We start from the raw sequence: 19,798 nt of genomic DNA, 5'->3' as shown, positions 1-19,798 counted from the left end.
GAAAAGATCAATTTTCAATAGTTTTCCATCAAAGCAATGAGTCTTTGATTTCTCATTCCTCTCTAGTGAGATCATTCATGGAGCTAAAGAAAGCTGCTTTCATGGAACTTCATACCATCCATTGAAGAAACCAAACCAGCAAGCAGATATAAGAATCACAGAAAGCAAAAGGAACATACAACAGTCTTAAGGAATGTGTTAAGCTATATAGTCATGGTTTGGCCTCAAGTTCCGCTTCTGCTTTGACCAATGATTTGTTTTCTCTTACTGAACAATTTTAGTCATTCTCATTCTGTTGCATAGATTAGCCGTTGTTGGATGTCAAAGAATAATCAAAATGCCATGAAAGTAAAACCCATTATGTGAAGTTTATGTGCTCAATATTGTAATGAAGCTGTGTGACAAAAATTGAAAGAGTCACCAATTGCGTTTCATGCAACTCCTCAAGCAGTCTCCCCCTCTTCCATTCCTGTCATTGTGTCATACAATGGCTTGTTCAGTGTCTCTGGTAAGTAATATGCAAGCATCCCTCCAATCAATCCACACACACCAAACACTAGGAACGGAAGGCCACCGCCCCAAACCACAACAAATGGTGCCAAAATAGCTCCCATTTGGGCTGCCTGAGTTGCACATCCCAGGGCAGCATTCCTCACCACCGTAGGAAAGAGCTCTGCTGTGTAGATGAACAACAGATTATAAGTTCCGGCCATGCCAAATATCCCTAGAATCCCGCAAAACATTCTTATTACTTTCCATATTCCAACGTTTCCCACCAGGCTCCCCGTAAAGCAAAAGATTGCACTGAACCATTGTGTCCCAATTGCCAATGGCTTCCTCCCAAATTTGTCCAACATAATTGCAGTTATGGTGAATGCTGGCATTTCAGCTACTGCATTGAGGAGCACATTGAGGTAAAGGTTTGTCTCGAGGTTGACAACATTTAAGCTAAGGCCATAGTACACAACTGAGCATGTGAAGTTGATTCCCACTGTTAGAAAAAGTCGAATACGAGTGATTGGTAATCGGATTACATCTATAAGAGAACCACTAATTGCTTCTTTGCAACTCCGGTTATCATTTGATGCATCATTAGATTCATCATCCAGTGCAAGGATAACCCCATCAGGAAGGTATTGTCCATTAGACTTAGCTATTGTGCGCATGATTTTCATCGCTTCGTTCATTTTCCCACGAACAAGGTACCAACGTGGGGACTCAGAGATAAAAGGAACAACCAGAACAAGGAAAATAATAGAGGGGATAGAGGAGGCGATATAAAGAGCACGCCATGAAGGGAAGATGTAAGCTATGCCTGAGAGTAATGCTATTCCAGTTGAAAAAAAGTAGAATGTGGACATTCCAGCAGCACCGCGCTTTGTTGGGCCAACAGGTTCAGTGGCCAGGACAAAGCAGCAGAGGCCAACACCTCCGGTGCTGAACCCTGTCAGAAACCGAAGTAGGAGATATGTGAAGTAGTCTGGGGCTAATGACGTAAGGCAACCAAAGATGGCATTTAAGATGCAAACTGCTGTTAAGGAACCTTTTCTTCCCAGTTTTGAGTCTGATAGATGGCCAAATACTCCTGCACCTGAAAAATATGTACTGAAAAATTGAAAATTTACTCATGAACTTAATCATCTGAAAGTTTCTTACAACAGAACAGCTTCTCGCATATTTAATGTATCAATGATAACTGATTCTGTATGTTGCAATGTAATAGTAGGATTCCACCTTCTTTCCCCACAATTTGATATATGCTATCCACTAAAGTAAAATTAACTGTTTTCCTTTTTCTTTAATGTACTTTGTTAGTTATTACATAATTCTATATTTGTATGTACTTGAACAAAGAACTGATCCAAAAGAGAATTAAGATGGTGAAGTTGGTGGTTTCCATGGTACAACAATTATGACAGAAACATGCCAAAAGGAGAGCTGGCTTTAGTAAGTGCTGGGTTACTCATTAAAGAGCAGATGATGTAGGGACCAAGAGAAAAGGAACAACAGAAAAGCAGCATAAAGAGATAAGGAATTGTTCTTTTTTTAAACAAAGGGAAAGATACAAAGGTTATAAGACACGAACTCTTAAACGATCAAGCAAGTTTGAGAAAGTAGAGCATGCGGTAATGGAGTATGAACAGAGTGAAGATGACATTAAATTATCAACATCAAGAACACTGGGCCCCAAAAAAAAAAAAGCATAAAAAGAAAATCGAGAACATGATTCTCATGCTCCACTGTAGCTTTCAAATAAATCATGTAAAAAGTCAATCATCAAATGCCCAAAGTGTGAAAAGGACTGTTGCTTAGATTGCTTGATTTCACACATTGAGAAGAAGTGAAAGGAAAAGATCAATTAAGGGTTTAATTAACGTTGCAGGAAAACACAAAGAGAAGAAACTGAAAAATTCTGCTAAGCATTCTGCATGCATCTTTCTGGAAAAAGCATACGGGTTTTTCTCTCTTTTGTATCATGCTTCTATCACTTTTCCTAGTGCCCCCACGAGAGAATTGGATGATTTTCCTCTCTCTTTATAATAATTTAATGGCTGCAGACTTCTCTCGTGTCCCTAGCTATGAAAGAAATTGTTTCAGGACCACAATCATTATGAAGTTCAGAATTTCAACGGTCTGAGGTGTTGAGAGTCCACTTTAAGATGATGTTAGAAAAGAAATCAAAAGCACCGCAGACGGTATAGGAAGGGAAAAAAATTCAATAAAACACAAAACAAATTAACAAAGTCAAAGTGACCTTTCAAGGAACTGATAATAATTTTGGACCACAAAGGAAAAACATGTAGCACAGTAACTCTCATGGTCCAACTTTAGGTGGAAGGCCAAATTAAAGCAAATCCATATAGACAACTAGCAACGTGTTTGGTGCTAGGTAGAGCTTAGATGCCTAAACCCCAGAGCTAATTTGAGCAAATTTCTACTAAAATCCTTGTCCAATATTAGCTGAGCTGGTTCAATACGGCTGCTGTCTGCATTTTGCAGCAGATTAAACCATTTCTTGGACCACTCAGTATGACACTTCAATTTTTTTACAATTTCCTATGTCTCACATCTGCCCAAGACACGTGACCATGACAAGAGAAACTTCAAACGGTAAATAGCAATCTCAATCATAAGAAAAAGCTATCACTATCTTTGCCTGCTAAGTGTGTATTCTCCTATACTTAAATAAATGTTATCGCGGCGTCTTGCTGACATATTTCTTGGCTCGTAATATGCACCAACTGATCACAAATTACTATTCTTGCAGAGAGAGAAAAAAAAACAAGTCTCTCGTTCTTGTCATCATTCACTAGCAAATCTTAATCTAGACTCCCACTCCCAAAATAAAAAATGGAGCTAAATTCAAGTGACCAATGTCTACAAATTTAAGTAAGTACCCAACTTGTTTTCAGCTTTGTTACTTCTGAGCTTAATGTGTTTTCCTGAAATTTCAGGTCCACAAAGGCATTAACTGCACCAGATGTGGTTTACATGACGGTAGAAACCTGGTATATTCCCTTTAAGAAAAACAAAACATCAAACCTGATAGCTTGAAAATATAGTTAAAGAACAGAGAAATACGAACCATTATCCGACAGATAACAAGATAAGGACCATTTACTCCCTGTTGCTTAATAAAAGCATATCCATACTTTTTTTTTTTAAAAAAAAAATGGGACCAAAGAGAAAGATCAGCTGAAACAACTCACCAATCATGCAGCCGCCAAAAAACAAGGCCTGAACAAGCCCAACCTTATACTTCTCACCACAAACCAATCCCCACTGAGCCACCGTGGAGCTTCCCGAACCACCCTTCCATTCCCAAGACCCCGGTTCAAGCCCACAAACACTGCTCTCCTTCTCATCACACCCCGAACGGCTGCCCCTTTTAAACACCGCCAAGCCGGTTCCTGGTCTGCGAATATCATCACCATGGTGTGGAAAGCTTCCAGGGCCCATGCTAGGCTCGTTAAAACAAAGTGTCTCAATTGCCAGGACCAAATTCTCCGCAGTACTTTTGTAACATGTCGTCTATGCAGAGCTTCTCGGGTTCGGATCCGGGTTCAGGTTCCCATCCGGGTTCTTTGGATGGAGGGAGTAAGGGTGACTCTAGCGAGGAGCCATGGCTACTGGGATCTGATCCTGGCGAGGTAGCCATACAGGGGTCCTCTGGTGTATCTTTTTTGAAAACGTAAAAGCTCTCACATATAGCGAAGTTCTTGGGGCGGTAGTTGTTTTAAAGGCATAAATATGACTATGGTTCTGTGAATGTTGTGTGCTTGACACGTGGACGATACCCAGGCTTTGATTTGGGTTGGGTTGACACGTGGAAAGGCCGGTAGCTGTTGACTTGGAGGCTTGGATTCAGGTTGAGATAAGAGCTAAACATGCAGGGGTTGGAAAGCTAAAATGTGTCCGCATATGTCATGTGGACAACCCTAAATGAAATCCCAATTTCACATTAAATATCATTTACAAATACATTGCTCTATTACATTATCTTTATTATTATTATATTTTATTAGGGTCATAGGCACGTAGATTCATGATTTTCATGAATAAGATAAAAATGTTATTATCACCATTTAAACATAACATATGTATTTAGGAGTTATTTTTTAAATAGGTTCCATGCATAAGAGATTTTTGATAATAGACATCTTTATAATTTTAACTGTTTTTAGTCAAAAAAATTAAAATTTAGATAAAATTATTCTTAATGAAACCGACTCATTTATTTAACTTCGCGTTTCAACTCGAAATTTATTAACAGATCAAGTATATTTAGATCTGCACTTCAAATTATCCCATATTCTTTGAGCTTTCTTTATCATACTATTTATCTTTGGAGTATTTCTTACAAGAAAGAAAAACGTTAAAGCATTTTAGAGTAGCTTTTGATATACGAAGAAAGCCTTTGAGCATTTTTAAGCATTTTGGAATGATTTTTGATATATGAACAAAACTTTTGAACATTTTGAACATTTTTTGTCAAGTAGGCAAATTCGTTAATTATGTTGTAAAATGAAATATGGTGTATCATTTAAAGTTGTTGATCTTGTTAAATGAAATTTAATAATTTTGATGGTTTTTGAGCATTATGTGACTAATTTTTAAGTATTGCGTGATTTACTTTGTATATTGAGTGACTGACTTTGAATATTGCGTAACTTATTTTTAGGTATTGCGTTACTTGTTAGTAAGCTATTGCGTGATTAGTCAGTACGACATTGTGTAATTTAGGTATTAGTTAAAAATTAATCACGCAATACTTAAAAAGCAATCACGCAATGTTTAAAAAGCAATCACGCAATGTTTAAAAAGCAATCACGCAATGCCTAAAAAGCAATCACGCAATACTTATAACTAATCACGTAATACTTAAAAATCAATCTCGCACTAGTTAAAATTCAGTTTAATCAATTTTAACTCCTCAACTTTGAGGTTCTATGGTTTTATGAATAAACGAATAAACTCAAGAACCTAAAACACATCTTTTTTTTTGTTAAGCCATGAAATTGTGCATTTCATAAAAGATAGGTTACAAACTCCATAATCTTTCAAATCAAGACAAAATATATCTCTATCAGGAAGGTTTTGCTCACTTCTCTTATACAAAAACAAAATATACTCCTTTTACAAAATATTTTCTGAATAATTTTAACTCAATCTCCAATAAATATACTTAACAATCATCCCAATCCTATACATAACAAAATCGTGAACCACGATAAAACCCATCAAGCATGTTTTAGCTGTCCCTTCTCCCTAAGTCATTGAAAACATCACCAGAAAGCATCCAGTTACCACATTCATCATACTACCTGCAATCATCATATAAGAGCAAAATCGTTGTTTATTACCTTTGAAAGCTCCAAGATCCACCATAAAAATAAAATAAAATAAGAAAGAGCTTGATGTCATCTTTACTTTTTGGATAGCGAGATAGACAGTATTTGACCAGGGAAAGAAATCGAGATTTAATTTTGAAATTTTTATCTGAATGGCGAGATAGAGAAAACTGAAACCATTTTAATTGTTTGAAATTATTTAAAGGGTATTGTTGTCAAGTCATGTAAAAAATTAGTTAAAAATAGTTAAAATTATAAAAAAAGATATTTTTGAATTGGACATATGAGGAAAGTTATTTCTCACAATTTACTCTATATTTAGAGTAATCACACTAAACATATCAACTTAAACTTACTCATAATTTGCATGCAACATCAAATCACCAAATCTTATATAGATAAATTAAACTATTAACCTTGTTTAATTATATATGTATTCATCATTTGAAGTGCTTTAAATATTTATCATGTTTATTTTCAATATCATGGTATTGACACATCACTTCCCATATATGCTTTCATTTTTTTTTCATATATAGACACTGTTTAATTAGGAGATTGTAGCCAGCTTGATATCATTATTGCCAGTCCAAGAGGTGAAACTTTGGAGGTTGAATAGCATTTAGTTTTCAGGTTTTTTAGTCCAGAGATGAGTGGCAACATTAATTCCTTTGGATCTGTTGAATTAGCTTTTGTATATGAAAGAAGGTAGCCCTCCTCAAACACGGTAAATGCCCATTCAAACCCATTATTTTAAAGAAAAGAAAATGCTAATTTAATAGATTAGTTGCCAACTTGGGACAAGCACCATTGATGTGACATTTATTTTGGTATATTCTAACACTTGTTGACTAGATTCAATTGGATAGGATTTTTAATTTGGATGAGATTTATGGGTAGTGATTAAACAATGGAAGTGACATTGGAGGTTCCCAGTCCCTTTCACCTAGGAGAGAAATGAGTTTGTTCAATTGACACAGCTTTGGTACATACAGAAAGTAAGCTAATACCAGAGCCATATTTCTTATGTGACTTGCAACAAATTTGAGACTGAAGTAGGGCAAAATATTGGGTATTTGTATAAATTACAATACAAATAAAGAAAAAAAAATGAAAGAGACTAAATAGAAAGGGGAAGTGGAAAGGTCCCCAAAATCAATTATGTGCAAGTGGAAGGAGCAAAGCCCAACTTTGTTGGCAACAAGGTCATGTTCCCACGGATGATTTTGTTGCAGAGTGTTGTCAATAATATTTGCTTCCAGGCTCTGTCTCTTGGTAAATAGAAGCTGATGGATCAAGCTCAAATATAGCTCCATCTTCAAACATGAATTGCAAAACCTGACACTGATGAGAAAATCCAGCCTTCTTATTGCTTTTAATAAAAGCGTATAAAATTTGAAGGGTGTTCAGTTGGGCAATTACTAGTTCCCAAGTAACAGTTTTAACTGCTGCTTTCTTGTACCAAATTCCCAAGCAACGATTATTAGAGCTTCCAGGACTAAAGAAACCAAGCTCAAGGATTTCATCCATCACTAACAGACTGGGAGGAGGTGAAGATATCGATTCCATCAGTAGAACAGTGTTGATGAACATGAAAGACAGAATGTCTATTTGTTTCAACTTTCAGAGCTTGTAAGACTCATAGAAAAACTTTTCAGTTTGGCAGATATTAGAGAGCAAACATATTTAAACTGATGATCGTTGACTAGTATGCAAGTCTTCCTTGAAAAGACCAAACTTTTCAGTTTGCAGAGAATTCTTATTTCTGATTTTTATGGAGCTTCAGTGTAGTCATCTTGTATTGCCTCTGTGAATCATATATATATCTCTTTATATATATTACCCCCAAGTAGGCACTTGCAGGGCGTTAAGCTCATACTGGGACTAAACCACTAGTATCAAAGCATAAGGGACGCAAACAAACTGATCGATAGCCTATAATAATGGCTTGCAGATGAAAGAGCCAAGTATACAGTTTATCAATTATCGAGCATCTAGTACTGACAGAGTTATTTCATTTGTGGAAGAAGATACATGCTTGTCTGATGAAGAATCTTCTTCAAGTGGACTTTTCTTAAACAAAATACCAGGTTGTTTGGGGTGTGGTAATTCAGTTTCACTTCCCAACATCAGAATCACAAATGACATACTTGGCCTATCCTCAGGACGCTGTTGTAAACTTAAAAGACTGATAATGGAAGAATTGTATCACTTCTGATAGATTGCAAAGACTCTCCTATGTATTCTTCAACAAGTTTTAAAGGACTGCCTTATTTCCACAATCTCCATGCCTGCAGCAAATTGAAACCCTTTTAGGTTTTATCAATCCAAGATAAGCAACAAAAAATTGATTATAAAAATATCTGCTGAAACTGACATGTTCAACAAGGCTGCCGCTTGGTGTTGTATGGTAAAGCCCTCTATTTTTTCTTCCCACTTATTATCGCCAGCAATAATATACCAAAGCTAAAGAGATCTGACTTTACTGAAAGCAGTCCATCAATAGCATATTCAGTGCCATATAACCACTGCAGAACATCATCAAAGCAATAAATATATGAGGATATGTAGACATTATGAAAATAAGGTGACACTAAGTTCCAACCACTCTTTTAGTATTCCCTTCAGTCTGGTCTCCTCCAAAAGTTCTAGCCAGTCCAAAATCTGAAATTTTTGGATTCATCTCACTATCAAGCAGAACCTTACTAGCTTTGAGATCTGTATGAATAAAAAAAAATAAAAATTCAAATGAAATGACAAAGAATATAATTAACTCTTTTGAAGAAACCGAGTGTGGATTTGCTAGCATCACTATTAACAAAGTAATTTTTTTTTGTTTATTTAGCAAAGGAACAAAATAAGCATATTTGTGAAGGATATATCAAAGTTACCGTTCAACTTTGCACGACCTCTGTAAAGGTAATGACTGACAGTAAACAGCCCCAAAAGCAGGACACGGTGGTGTTGAAATTAAAGCAGGAAATTTTATTCTAGGCTTATCTTTCAATCCAGTACGACGAAATTTGATAAAGAAAAGCATACATGAACAAAAAAGAAAAAAGCAGCGAAAACAAGAGAAAATGTAGACTCATACCTGATTCTGAAGCAGACACTCTAATATATAGATCCTGCCCGTCCGATTGAAATTGTCTGTAATCAGTCAGATGATTAAACCAAAGGGCTCAACCACTACCTCTTCCTCTGTTATCTGAACTAGTGTATGCCACATAGGAATAGTTCTGTATACACATAGCCCTGCATGCCTTGAGATTCATACTTCTAGTCAGCCAAGAATGTGTAGCATCTGACATTTTCAAATTTTTTAAATCTGATAAATCCATCTTTGCTTTGGCAGTTCAATGGCTTAGTGTGCTTACTCCCTTGGGACCAGTCTGATGAGTTGTATCTTTCGGGGAATTCGGGCTTAAACATCAATTTTCAGGGAATTAAGGCTTGAATCCTTTAAAAGGTGGAAGCTGAGTACCATCGCAATTCCCTTTTGAACCACAAAGTCCATATCTGTCAAAGTAGTCTCTTGGAGCAAATGAGAAAAGCATCCAAGCTTGCTTTCTGCATTTCATGTGTAGTCCTGTGATCAATGATTTTTACTTGAGACACTTTGGATGGTTGACATATAAAATAGAAATGCCATGTGGGTAGATCACGCGTTGTTTTTATAAGGTGATGTGGTTGACTGACTTTTAATGAATGAAGTATACACAAAGTGCAGCAGAAAACAAATTATAAACATTGAGGTTCCAGACAATTTGTATTTCTCAATAATATGAAGCTTATTCCTCTAATCATTCTCTTCAGTGGACAAACATAAGTTCAATGACTTACTTGTATTAAATGATTTCCAATTCATCAACCATTCGAGACAAGTGTGGATGCGTAGGATAGTCCTAAGAATTGATCACCAAGTTCAACAAGGGTGTCTTCCTTCCTCCCACAATCTCCATGCCTGAAGCAAATTGAAAACCTTTTAGTCATTTTGTTAACATTTAATTCATAATAATATTCTAATTTTGTGGTGTGGTATGTGTGTTTTTTTTTCCGTTTTAAAAATTTGAAAAAAATTAAAACCAAGTTTGAAACATGCGAGTGAAAATGACAGTAAAGGAAAGGGGTAGGAAGGTGTAACAGGAGGGGATGTAGAACGTGTCAGACAGCAATTGGCGGAGATTGAAGGATGTTGAGTTGGAGATTTTATTTTTATATTAAAAAAAAATCAGGGACATGGTTTTTATTTTGATATTAAAAAAGAGTAATTATTTAACAAATGAGAAATTAAGAGATAAAAAGAGGATGTGGATGAAAATAAACTCACAATGTTTGTTTGCAGTTTCTAATAAGAAGCAAGAGCCTTGCACCCTCATTTAATCGAGCACCTCTTCTCCATCTCATTCTACCAGTAATATCGAATAAAGGGAGAAAGGACATCCTTAGCATCAGGCTGATCCCATTCCACCAATTCCCACCATTCTCTCCTGCCTACTGTGATTTCTTTTAGAGAAGGGGGAGGAGATGGTTGCCCATTTTCAACAAGGGGAAGAGACAAAGGGATCCTCCTTACTTCTGGACATCTGACTATATAAAGATATTGGAGAGAATCTGCAGGAATCACAAGTCCACTACTGCAAATGCTTTTCAATTTTGGTAGGGAATACAATTGCAATTCTTTTAATTTGGGAAGAATAAATGTTGTTCCTTCTCCTTTGTGATTTTCTTCTGATGCTATTATTTCCTCCATTTCTTCACATATGTAAACAGTAATTGTCTCTAAGTTTTGGAGGCCTTGCAACAGCTCAACTGGAAACAACTTCTTCACCCTCGAACAAAAACTCATATGGAATTGTTTAAGAGAAGAGAAGATGGCAGGTGGTGTTGGAGCATGAGAGGTACATTCATTTTCAACCGCTACTCCTACTCTCACAACTTCACACAAGTTCTGCAAGAAAAATAGGCCTAGCTCCTCAATGTTGTGAAGTGCGTTGCAAGACGATAATGACAAGTCAACCACACACTCCATCCCTTTACACCCACTAATTTGACATATCTTCAAGTCAGTCGCCTTACCAAACAAAGAAATATTGCTAAAACATTTGAAATCATCACACCATTTAATACATAAAGTATGAAGGCCATTTGGGAGCACTCCATCATCACACTTCTCTATCGTCAAATTTGAGAGCACTACCCGTTTCTTAATTTCCTTTAAATCTAGGGAAAACCCCGCATAAAAATTCACGTATGGTCCGACTTGAAAATTGAAAGATGTAGGCCATTTACCTTGTGCAGACTCTGCATATTTCTTAAACTCTTGCATGTCACAAAATGAACATGTCACATACTCAAGCTTCCTCAATTTGCCTACTTCTTCCCCCCTTAAATGTAACGCTACTAGTAAGCATTGCAGATGAGAAATCTTCACTAATATTCCTATTGGTAGCTTCTTTAGATGCTCTGACTCTAGACGAAAATATCTAAGGTTTTGTAACATTTCTATACCATGAGGAAACTCCGCAACTTTTGTACAATAAAGGTCCAACTTTCTCAGTGCTCTGAGCTTTGCTAATGAAGGCACATATGTTAACCTACAACAACTAGCAAGTATCAATGCATTGAGATTTTTCAAGTTAGAGATGGAATTAGGTAGATCCACAATCGCAGAATTACTAGAAAGATTTAGAACTTTTAGCCCAGGCATGTGCTTAAAGAAAGATTCTGGAATTCTTTCTAAGCCACATTTTTGCAATATCAAAGTTGACAAATAATGACATTCAGGTGATATGTGAGGAGGGATTTCTATTACTTTTGAATTTTGCATCAAAGAAACCTTCTCAACACTCGCTGTCCATTCTTGCTCACTTGGTAGTTCCTCCAACCGCACATTGGCTTTTACCATGAACTGATGACCTTTAATATACAATGCCATGTCTCTCAAAACATCATGCATCTTGACTCCTTCTTTGTCATTCCAAGTTGTAGCCCTCTCTAGCAAGCAATTATTTTCAAACCTATTTAAAATGCTGTGGCCTCTGTCATGCATTTCTTGTCTAGTCCTTAAGCCATCAAGGAGTCCTTCATCTATCCAATTTTCAATTAATGCAATTTTTTCAATCACAAAATCTTCAGGATACAAGGAGCAATATAAGAAACAACTTTGGATTTTTGGATTTTTCAAATGGTCATAACTGAACCTCAAACGCTCAAATATTTCAACATCCGATCCTCTCACACTTTTCACACGCTCTTCTAACTCAGTTAATGCATTTCTCCACTCACAAAAATCATTTACCCCTTTCATAGTGCCGGCTATTGTGACAATGCTAAGTGGTAAACCGCCACATTGCTCAGCAATTTTGTTGACAATGTCTTTTAAATTTTGATCTTGTACAACATTATGCCCCACATGATCTAAGAATAAGTTCATGGACTCTGCCTTTGAAAGCGGTTGCACTTTGATCACCTTACAATCCATAGATTGACATACCTCAATTGATCTGCTAGTGAGTACAACTTTCCTCCCCATACCTAATGTTGGTTCAGGGATTCCCACCTCCAATAGAGAAAACCGTTTCCAAACATCGTCTAAGATCAACACATATCTTGTTCCTTCTAAAATATCTTTTAATGCTGATGCTCGTTGCAATTCATCATTTTCTGGAAGAGAGCGTTTCAAAGAATCTGCAATATCTTTTTGCAATCTAAAAATATTCAATTCTTTTGATACAGTGACCCATATCACTTTATCAAACTTCTCACTTTCCTTTAACAATCGATTGTTGATGTGCTTCATGATGGTAGTTTTCCCTATACCACCCATTCCACATACTCCAATCATTCCAACCTCGTCACCCATCAAACACTCCCAAATTTGCTCTTTTACATCGATTTCACCTTCTAGATTTGGTGTTGGTAACATCACCCCTGTGGCTGGAGGCCCATCAATTGCCACACCGTCAGGGAAACTACCTTTTTGGTGAATTTCCTCTACCTTTTCAATCATTCGGCAAACAAATTTTCCAAGATGACCGCGTAAGAAGTATGAAACAGCATGGAACTTCATTTCAATCTTTTCCATGTCAGTGTTTACCTTTTCTACAGCTTCTAACCAGTACTCCACTTCTTTCTTCACCACTTTTCCATGACGAAGCTCCGCTTCCTTTTTTAATACGAGGTCTTCCTTTCGATCACTTAGATCATTCACTTTTCTTCGAAGATTGTTCATACGTTCTTCAAGTTTCCGGTGATGATCTATGTATGTACAGGTTGGACCACCAAAGCACTTTATCACTTCAAAAATTGGCCCTATAACCTCCATATAAGCTATTCCCTGTAGTTTAATAAACCAAGATATATTAGATCTCCATATGACATAAGCTACTCCCTCCCTATACTAAAATTCTATATTTTTCATACAATATAGAATATATTGGAAAAAAATGTTACTAAATAAAAGAGTTTTACCAATTCTTCTTAAGAAAAAACATAATATTTTTGAAAACATTAGAAGAAACAAAAAGTTTTTGTTTTCATCATCTTTGAGTATAATATTTCATTTTGCCCCTTAATGAACCGTCGCAAATTCTTGAATATTATCATATCTGTATGGTTTTCAGTTTTGATTATCACAACATTAATAAAAGGATGGTGAGAATGGAGAAATCAATCTACTATAAATATATAAATGAAAAAATTTTTTATAAAAGAAGGAAATGATTTAAAGTTGATAACTCACTTTTCTAGCACATATACATATTAAATAAATGTTATTTATCTATTTATCAATGCAAAATTTTAATTTTGATATTGAAAGACTAAATTACTAAATTAATTATGCATTTTGCACATTTAATAAAAATTTAAGTTAGAATACATAAGAATATCTAAATGTTAACCTTAATGAATATAGAAATTACCATGTAATGTTGAAATGAATATTTTGGCGCAAACAAAATATAGGTATAATGCTAAAAAACTCTTGAATTATAAAAGAAAATTGAAATAAATTTTTATTCTTTTATTATATTCAATCATGCCTTTATATTTTTATTTAATTTAGATCAAATAAGCTTTTATAACTAACAGTTGATTAATTGTTATTAATCAAAATATCTCTTGTCATTTTATACTCACGTGATGTTGATGTAACACTTTACAAAGTAAAAAAATGAGATATGATTATGTCATTATACCACATCATTAAGCCTTAAAATATCTTAAAAAAATAATTACAAAAATAAATTGAGAATGTAGAATGACATTAAAAGTGCGTAATTTCTTCTTCAAATTATCCATAAACTGTTGTTTTTATACTAGAACTAAAATATTTCCTTATATTGGAGGTTTATTATAAAATAAATCAAGGCTAGTACAAATAATCTATTTAAACTTAACAGCCATTTTTTCTTTTGATGGGAAAAATAAAAACAAAGAGAATTTCACAAACATCTCGTATAAGATATTCATATTAAATAAATGTCAGGTATCAATGTAAAGTTTTAATTTTGATATTCAAAGACTAAATTTAGTAAATTTGATTATTTTCATTTATTCATTTTACACATTTAAAACAAATTTAAATTAGATTAGGTAAGAATTTCTAATTGTTAGCCTAAATGAATATAGAAATTACCACTTAATGTTAAAAATGGATATTTTCACGCAAAAGCATATATTTGGTAGCATAACTCAAACAAAAGAAAAACTTTATACTATTAAAATTTGCATTGATTCCATTGCATTCTTCTCTAATTGTTTCACAAACCTTTTATTGTCTATTATTTCAATTAATTTTTCTTAACAATTACTCCTAATTTGATTTTTCAGTACTTATTATTAATTTAACAGTTAGTCAACAATTTACATTCGAAATTTACCTTATATAATTACTTATTACTATATAATTACTTATTACTTTACCTTACAAATTTGAGATGTTGGTACGTTTTTGTTAGAGACTATAGTTGCTAAGGTTATTTTAATCCTTTTTTCCCCATATATTTTGTCTACTTATATTTAGTTTCTATGGTTCCCTAGTCTCAATTTCATCATCAAAAGTTTGATTTCTTCCTTTTGTATGCCTCTTTGAATTTTTCAATTCGATCCTTATATGTATTTTGACCTCTTTGATTTATTATTATTTGGTAATTATGTATTTTTCCGTTCTTGTAGAATAATTCAATTTCTTTATTTTTTTTAGTAAATTGTTTTACTATGTTCATATTTGTAAATTTTCATCAAAATCATTTACTCTTCCAACTATCAAGATCTTTAAGACATTATTCATTAACATGCATACTTCCAAAATTTTTTTGGCAAGTTTTTTATGTTCTTATTTAGATTCTAAATTAAAAGAATTATTGTAAATAAAATCATCACCCTTGTATTGAGCTGAATAAATATAGTTTTGAATAATAATAAGCATCATCTAGGCCAGAAATAATAATAAGTTATTAAACATCAATGACCAAAGTAAATATTATGCATTTTGAATATTCCTAAAGATTTTCAATTGAGGCTCCTTGATGAATTATTCAATTTCTTTATTTTTTTAGTAAATTGTTTTACTTTATTCATGTTTGTAAATTTTCATTAAAATCATTTATTCTTCTAATTATCAAGATCTTTAAGACGTTATTCATTGCACGGGAAAATTTTCATTAAAATCATATATTTTATGTTGTTATCAATATTCTAAATTAAAAAATATATATTGTAAATAAAATCATTACCCATGCATTACACGGGGCTAAATCTAGTTTTCAATAACATCACCTAAAATAATAATAATAATAATAATAATAATAAACAACATCAAAGAACCAAGCAAATATTAATAATTTTGAATAGTGTAATCTAACCATAAGTAAGGAATAGTATATCTTTTTGATAATTAGAACAAGAAAGCTTGTGAAAACAACAATATATCTCAAAAAAGACATTTGAAAAATACTTGCAAGAATAAACAGAGAATGACATTCAAAATACCTGGTTTCTTCGTCAAATTATTTGGAAAGATGAAGCCGAAGGTCAATCAAAATGATCCACAAACCCCCCTGGCTCTTTGTTCAGCACAAACTTCTAAGGCAGAAGAAACAAATAGACATAAAATTAACAAGGAATATTATTTTAAATAAAAATGAAAATTTTATGTGCTAAAATTTTCAAAATCATTCACTTTCAGTTTTCACTTACTATAATTATTTTCCCCTAATTAAGAGAAAAGAAGCATGACAAAGATCAATGAACAAAAATAATTATGTGGAAGGAAAGATGATGAATCTATGTTATGAATCTAAAACATGAGCCCAAATCTATATTAAACAATTTAATTAATTTACCTGGTCAAATGAGGCAGATAAGCTGGTACTTCTTCTATCCTTAGAGATTCTTGATTAAGTTTGCAGAAGTAGATCTCCTTGCAAAAAATTGTCAAGAAAATAGCAACAAGCAGATCTTCATCCAAATTATCCTCTATGAGAAGAAAATGAATAATGAAGCACATGAGTTATTGAAAAGTGGGCAAGATTAATATTTATGTAAGAAACTAAAATAAATACCCAACTTGTGTCTTAATATATATGGAACTTATGAGAAGATGAATTTATATTATAATTTAAGATTATGATTAATTAATGTTATGAAAGAAAAAACTAAATCATAAATGTGGACAACTTAATTCAGTGAGGCAGTGAAGTGATACTTCTATCTTGAGAAGGCCCTTAATAAATTTGACAAACAAGTGCAGTCAAGAAAAATAGCGGCAATAAATAGATTATCTCCGTGCAAAAACGAAAATCCTAATCGTATGAGAAAGAGGATCAATGAATTATGAAGAAAAAAGAATTAAAGTCGGCAGCACTCAAGCAATTGATTCATTAGTTGATATATAGATTTTCTTTACAAAAAGTAAGATTCAAATCATTCTTTTCTCAATTAAAAAAAAATTAAAATCTGCAACTCAATGCAAAGTTGAATTATTTTCAACCTAATTAGACAAAAAGGGAAAAAGAATAGAAGCATAAATTAAACAGAAAGAACCAAAAAAAAATTTTTATGGAGTTTGTTGGAAGATGAATTTATTCCAGAAGGTAAGATTCAGAGATGCTACCAAAGATGAAAAATATAAGCGTAGATACTTCAGCTTGTTGATATCACTAAGCAGATCCCCTTGCAAATTGAGAATTAAATATGAAGCAACTAAGTCAATGCAAAATTATCCTTTATGAGAAATTATCCTTGCAAAATCTGTCAAGAAATCAAGATCTTCAAAATTATCCTTTATGAGAAGAAAATGAATTATGAAGAACATGAACTATTGAAAAGTGGGCAAGATGAATATTTGTATGGAACTTATGTTAAGATGGGTTTGTGTTATAAGGTAAGATTCTGTTTAATTAACGTTATCAAAGATGAAAACAAATAATAAGCATAGACAGTTTACCTGGTTCAGGGAGGCAGTGAATTAATTGATATTTCTATTCCCGAAAGGTCTTTATTAATTTTTGGAAACAAGCATGTTGAAGAAATATAAACAGCAACAAGCAGATGATCTCCTTGCCAAATTAAAAGAAAATCCTAATCTTAATCTTCCGTGATAGGTAAATTACTGAATTATGAAGCAAGTAAGAATTAAAAGTGGGCAAGTCAATTGAAAGGCCTCGCACAAGTTGTGAAGTCACTTTCCTAGGAGCTGTTTCACAATAATGCAAATGTGAATGGAAGAAAAACTGGCAAAGTAGAACTGAATTATGGTGCCACTTATCCTACTCTCCTTCATTATTGTCCTCACAAGTCACAACTTTCTTTCACAAGGGCAGCAAAATCTTTTCTAATTTTATGTCTTAAGGTCAAGCTTCAAAATATCTAGAGACAGAATGTCCATTGCATTCAACTTTCAGAGATTGGAAAATCCATAGAAAAACTTTTCAGTTTGGCAGATTTTAGAGGGAAAACATGTTTAAACTGATAACCATTGACTAGTATGCAAGTCTTCCATGGAAATACCATTACCTGTCTTCTGCTCTACCTGGCCCTTAACATTAATGGCAAGCAGTTATGGATAGCAGAAAAGCTGCCTTATAGTTAATGCAGTACCTCACTGTCATGTGGGTAGGAGAGCTCTTAGACGTGAGAAGGGCCAAGGAACATAGAAAATTTTTTTAGGATGAAAATTTGAGAATCCTTTCTCTTTTTTTTTTCCCCATCAACTATACTATGATTGGTTGATTTTGATTAGGCCCTTGAACAAATAAATTACAAGCTAGTTAAGAAGTTAGCTTGAATCTGTCATTCTTACACCAAATAAGTCCAACATGACAAGTTGCTGCAATTCTGAAACTCGTGCTTATGATGAGATGTAAATTTAATGAGGTCATTATAACCCAAGGTTAATTGAATCAGCTATCAATGTCAGAAAACTTCACTTTCCTAGCACATAAACTGTGAACAGCCATTTTTAAATCTTGCTTGCAGTGTGTACAGATCATATATCTCAGATGATAGAGTTCGGCAGGAAATCAATCAAATGATTGGGCTAAAGCCAAGATCTTCCGTGCAGATAAGAATAAATGTATTTGATTGAGAGAAACTGAACATGCCTACTCCATAAAAACAATGAATCAAAATATTATTATGCCTGTAAATATTTTAATGGTACATATATGACATTAAAGGCAACAGAACTTGGCTTTAGCCCAATCATTTGATTATAATTAGTTTGAAGACTTGGAGTTTTTCAAAAGCTAGTTTGAAGAGTAAAGATCAAAGATTATAATTAGTTTCATTCTTTTGTTTTATTGAAAATAGTATCTTGAAAAGAAAGCTTATCTTAATTACTTCATTAAAAGACATTACCAAATGTTTTATTTTTTTACCTGCTTTTTTGTTCTTGCCTTCAAAGTTTCCTTAATATTTCACTTTCAAGCAAAGCGGAGTAAATATAAACCATAAATAACAAAATAAATGATTTATTTATTCTCTTCCCTTGTAGATAACAATCATGAATTATTGAATATTAATTACAGCATTACTTGGAGAGGGAGAGAGAGAGAGAAAAAAAAAAAGAGAATCCAATTTTCAATAAAAATAAACATCAATGACCCCAGAAAATATTAATTAATTTTTTTGAACCGTCCTAATAATTTTAAATTTTGGATTAATATAATCTAAACATAAAGTAAGTAAGCTTGCGAAAACAAAAACTTTGATATATTTTTTTGATAAGATAATTAAAACAAGAAAGCTTGTGAGGACAACAAAATATCCCAAAAAGACATTTAAGATATAATTGTGGGAATAAATTAGAGAGTGGAATGGCATTAAAAAATACATGGTTTCTTCTTCAAATTATTAGGAAAGATGAAACTCAAAGGTCAATTAAAATGATCCACAAACCTCCCTGGCTCTTTGTCAAGCACGAACTTCTTATGCAGAAGAAACAAACTGCCATGAAATTAATAATGAAAATTAGTAGTGTTAATAAAGGTGAAAATCTTATGTGTTAAAGTCTTCAAAATTATTTGTATTTAGTTTTCACTCATTAATTATATATATTTTTTGCCTAATTAAGAAAATACAAGTATGACACAAAACAAAGAACAAAAATAATTATGTGGAAGGAAAGATGATGAATCTAAGTTATGAATCTATGATTCCAAAAAATATGAACCCAAATCTATATTAAACAATTTAATTACCTGGTCAAGTGAAGAAGATGAGGTGGTACTCCTATCCTTAGAGTGACTCTGTTTTGTGAAAGCAGGAGAATAAGAATTCCTTGCAAAAATTCGTCAAGAAATCAGCAACAAGCAGATCTTCTTCCAAATTATCCTCTATGATGAGAAGAAAATGAATAATGAAGCACATGAACTATTGAAATGTGGCAACATGTGGAAAGATGTCAGCAAAGATGAAAAATCATAAGCGTAGATACTTTT

At 33.4% G+C, this 19,798-nt stretch overlaps 2 protein-coding genes across 7 annotated transcripts; both read right to left on the bottom strand.

The window, feature by feature from the left end:
* Positions 1 to 64: 64 nt before the first annotated feature.
* OCT4 (organic cation/carnitine transporter4) lies at positions 65 to 4,200 on the bottom strand. Its single transcript, XM_021433081.2, is given in 4 exon segments — positions 65 to 1,591; positions 3,711 to 3,888; positions 3,891 to 3,997; positions 4,000 to 4,200. Coding segments are annotated over 4 exon segments (1,593 nt in total). The 5' UTR covers positions 4,160 to 4,200; the 3' UTR covers positions 65 to 443.
* A 2,877-nt stretch (positions 4,201 to 7,077) lies between these two features.
* On the bottom strand, positions 7,078 to 17,820 carry LOC110419808 (disease resistance protein RPS5-like). Of its 6 annotated transcripts, none has more exons than XM_021432923.1 (9): positions 17,305 to 17,820; positions 16,202 to 16,334; positions 15,849 to 15,941; positions 10,183 to 13,191; positions 9,696 to 9,816; positions 8,947 to 9,441; positions 8,458 to 8,570; positions 8,230 to 8,380; positions 7,078 to 8,143 (listed from the first exon to the last, which is right to left on the bottom strand). In XM_021432923.1, exon 4 carries the CDS (start codon positions 13,177 to 13,179, stop codon positions 10,261 to 10,263), a length of 2,919 nt encoding a protein of 972 aa, XP_021288598.1. In that variant the 5' UTR covers positions 13,180 to 13,191; positions 15,849 to 15,941; positions 16,202 to 16,334; positions 17,305 to 17,820; the 3' UTR covers positions 7,078 to 8,143; positions 8,230 to 8,380; positions 8,458 to 8,570; positions 8,947 to 9,441; positions 9,696 to 9,816; positions 10,183 to 10,260. The 6 variants fall into 6 exon arrangements, with proteins under 6 accessions (XP_021288598.1, XP_021288597.1, XP_021288593.1 ...); XM_021432922.1 differs by having other exon boundaries at positions 8,230 to 8,570; positions 8,947 to 9,115; positions 9,230 to 9,441; XM_021432918.1 differs by having other exon boundaries at positions 8,230 to 8,570.
* Between the last annotated feature and the right edge of the window lie 1,978 nt (positions 17,821 to 19,798).

Source organism: Theobroma umbraticum, unplaced genomic scaffold (assembly GCF_002168275.2).
Source record: "Theobroma umbraticum cultivar Fairchild unplaced genomic scaffold, ASM216827v3 scaffold_67.0, whole genome shotgun sequence".
NCBI lineage: Eukaryota > Viridiplantae > Streptophyta > Magnoliopsida > Malvales > Malvaceae > Theobroma > Theobroma umbraticum.
This window is presented reverse-complemented; position numbering and strand designations above follow the sequence as displayed.

Excerpts from the sequence above, each read along its gene's own strand:
- LOC110419808 (XM_021432918.1), bottom strand. The coding sequence starts at position 13,179 with ATGGAGGTTATAGGGCCAATTTTTGAAGTGATAAAGTGCTTTGGTGGT.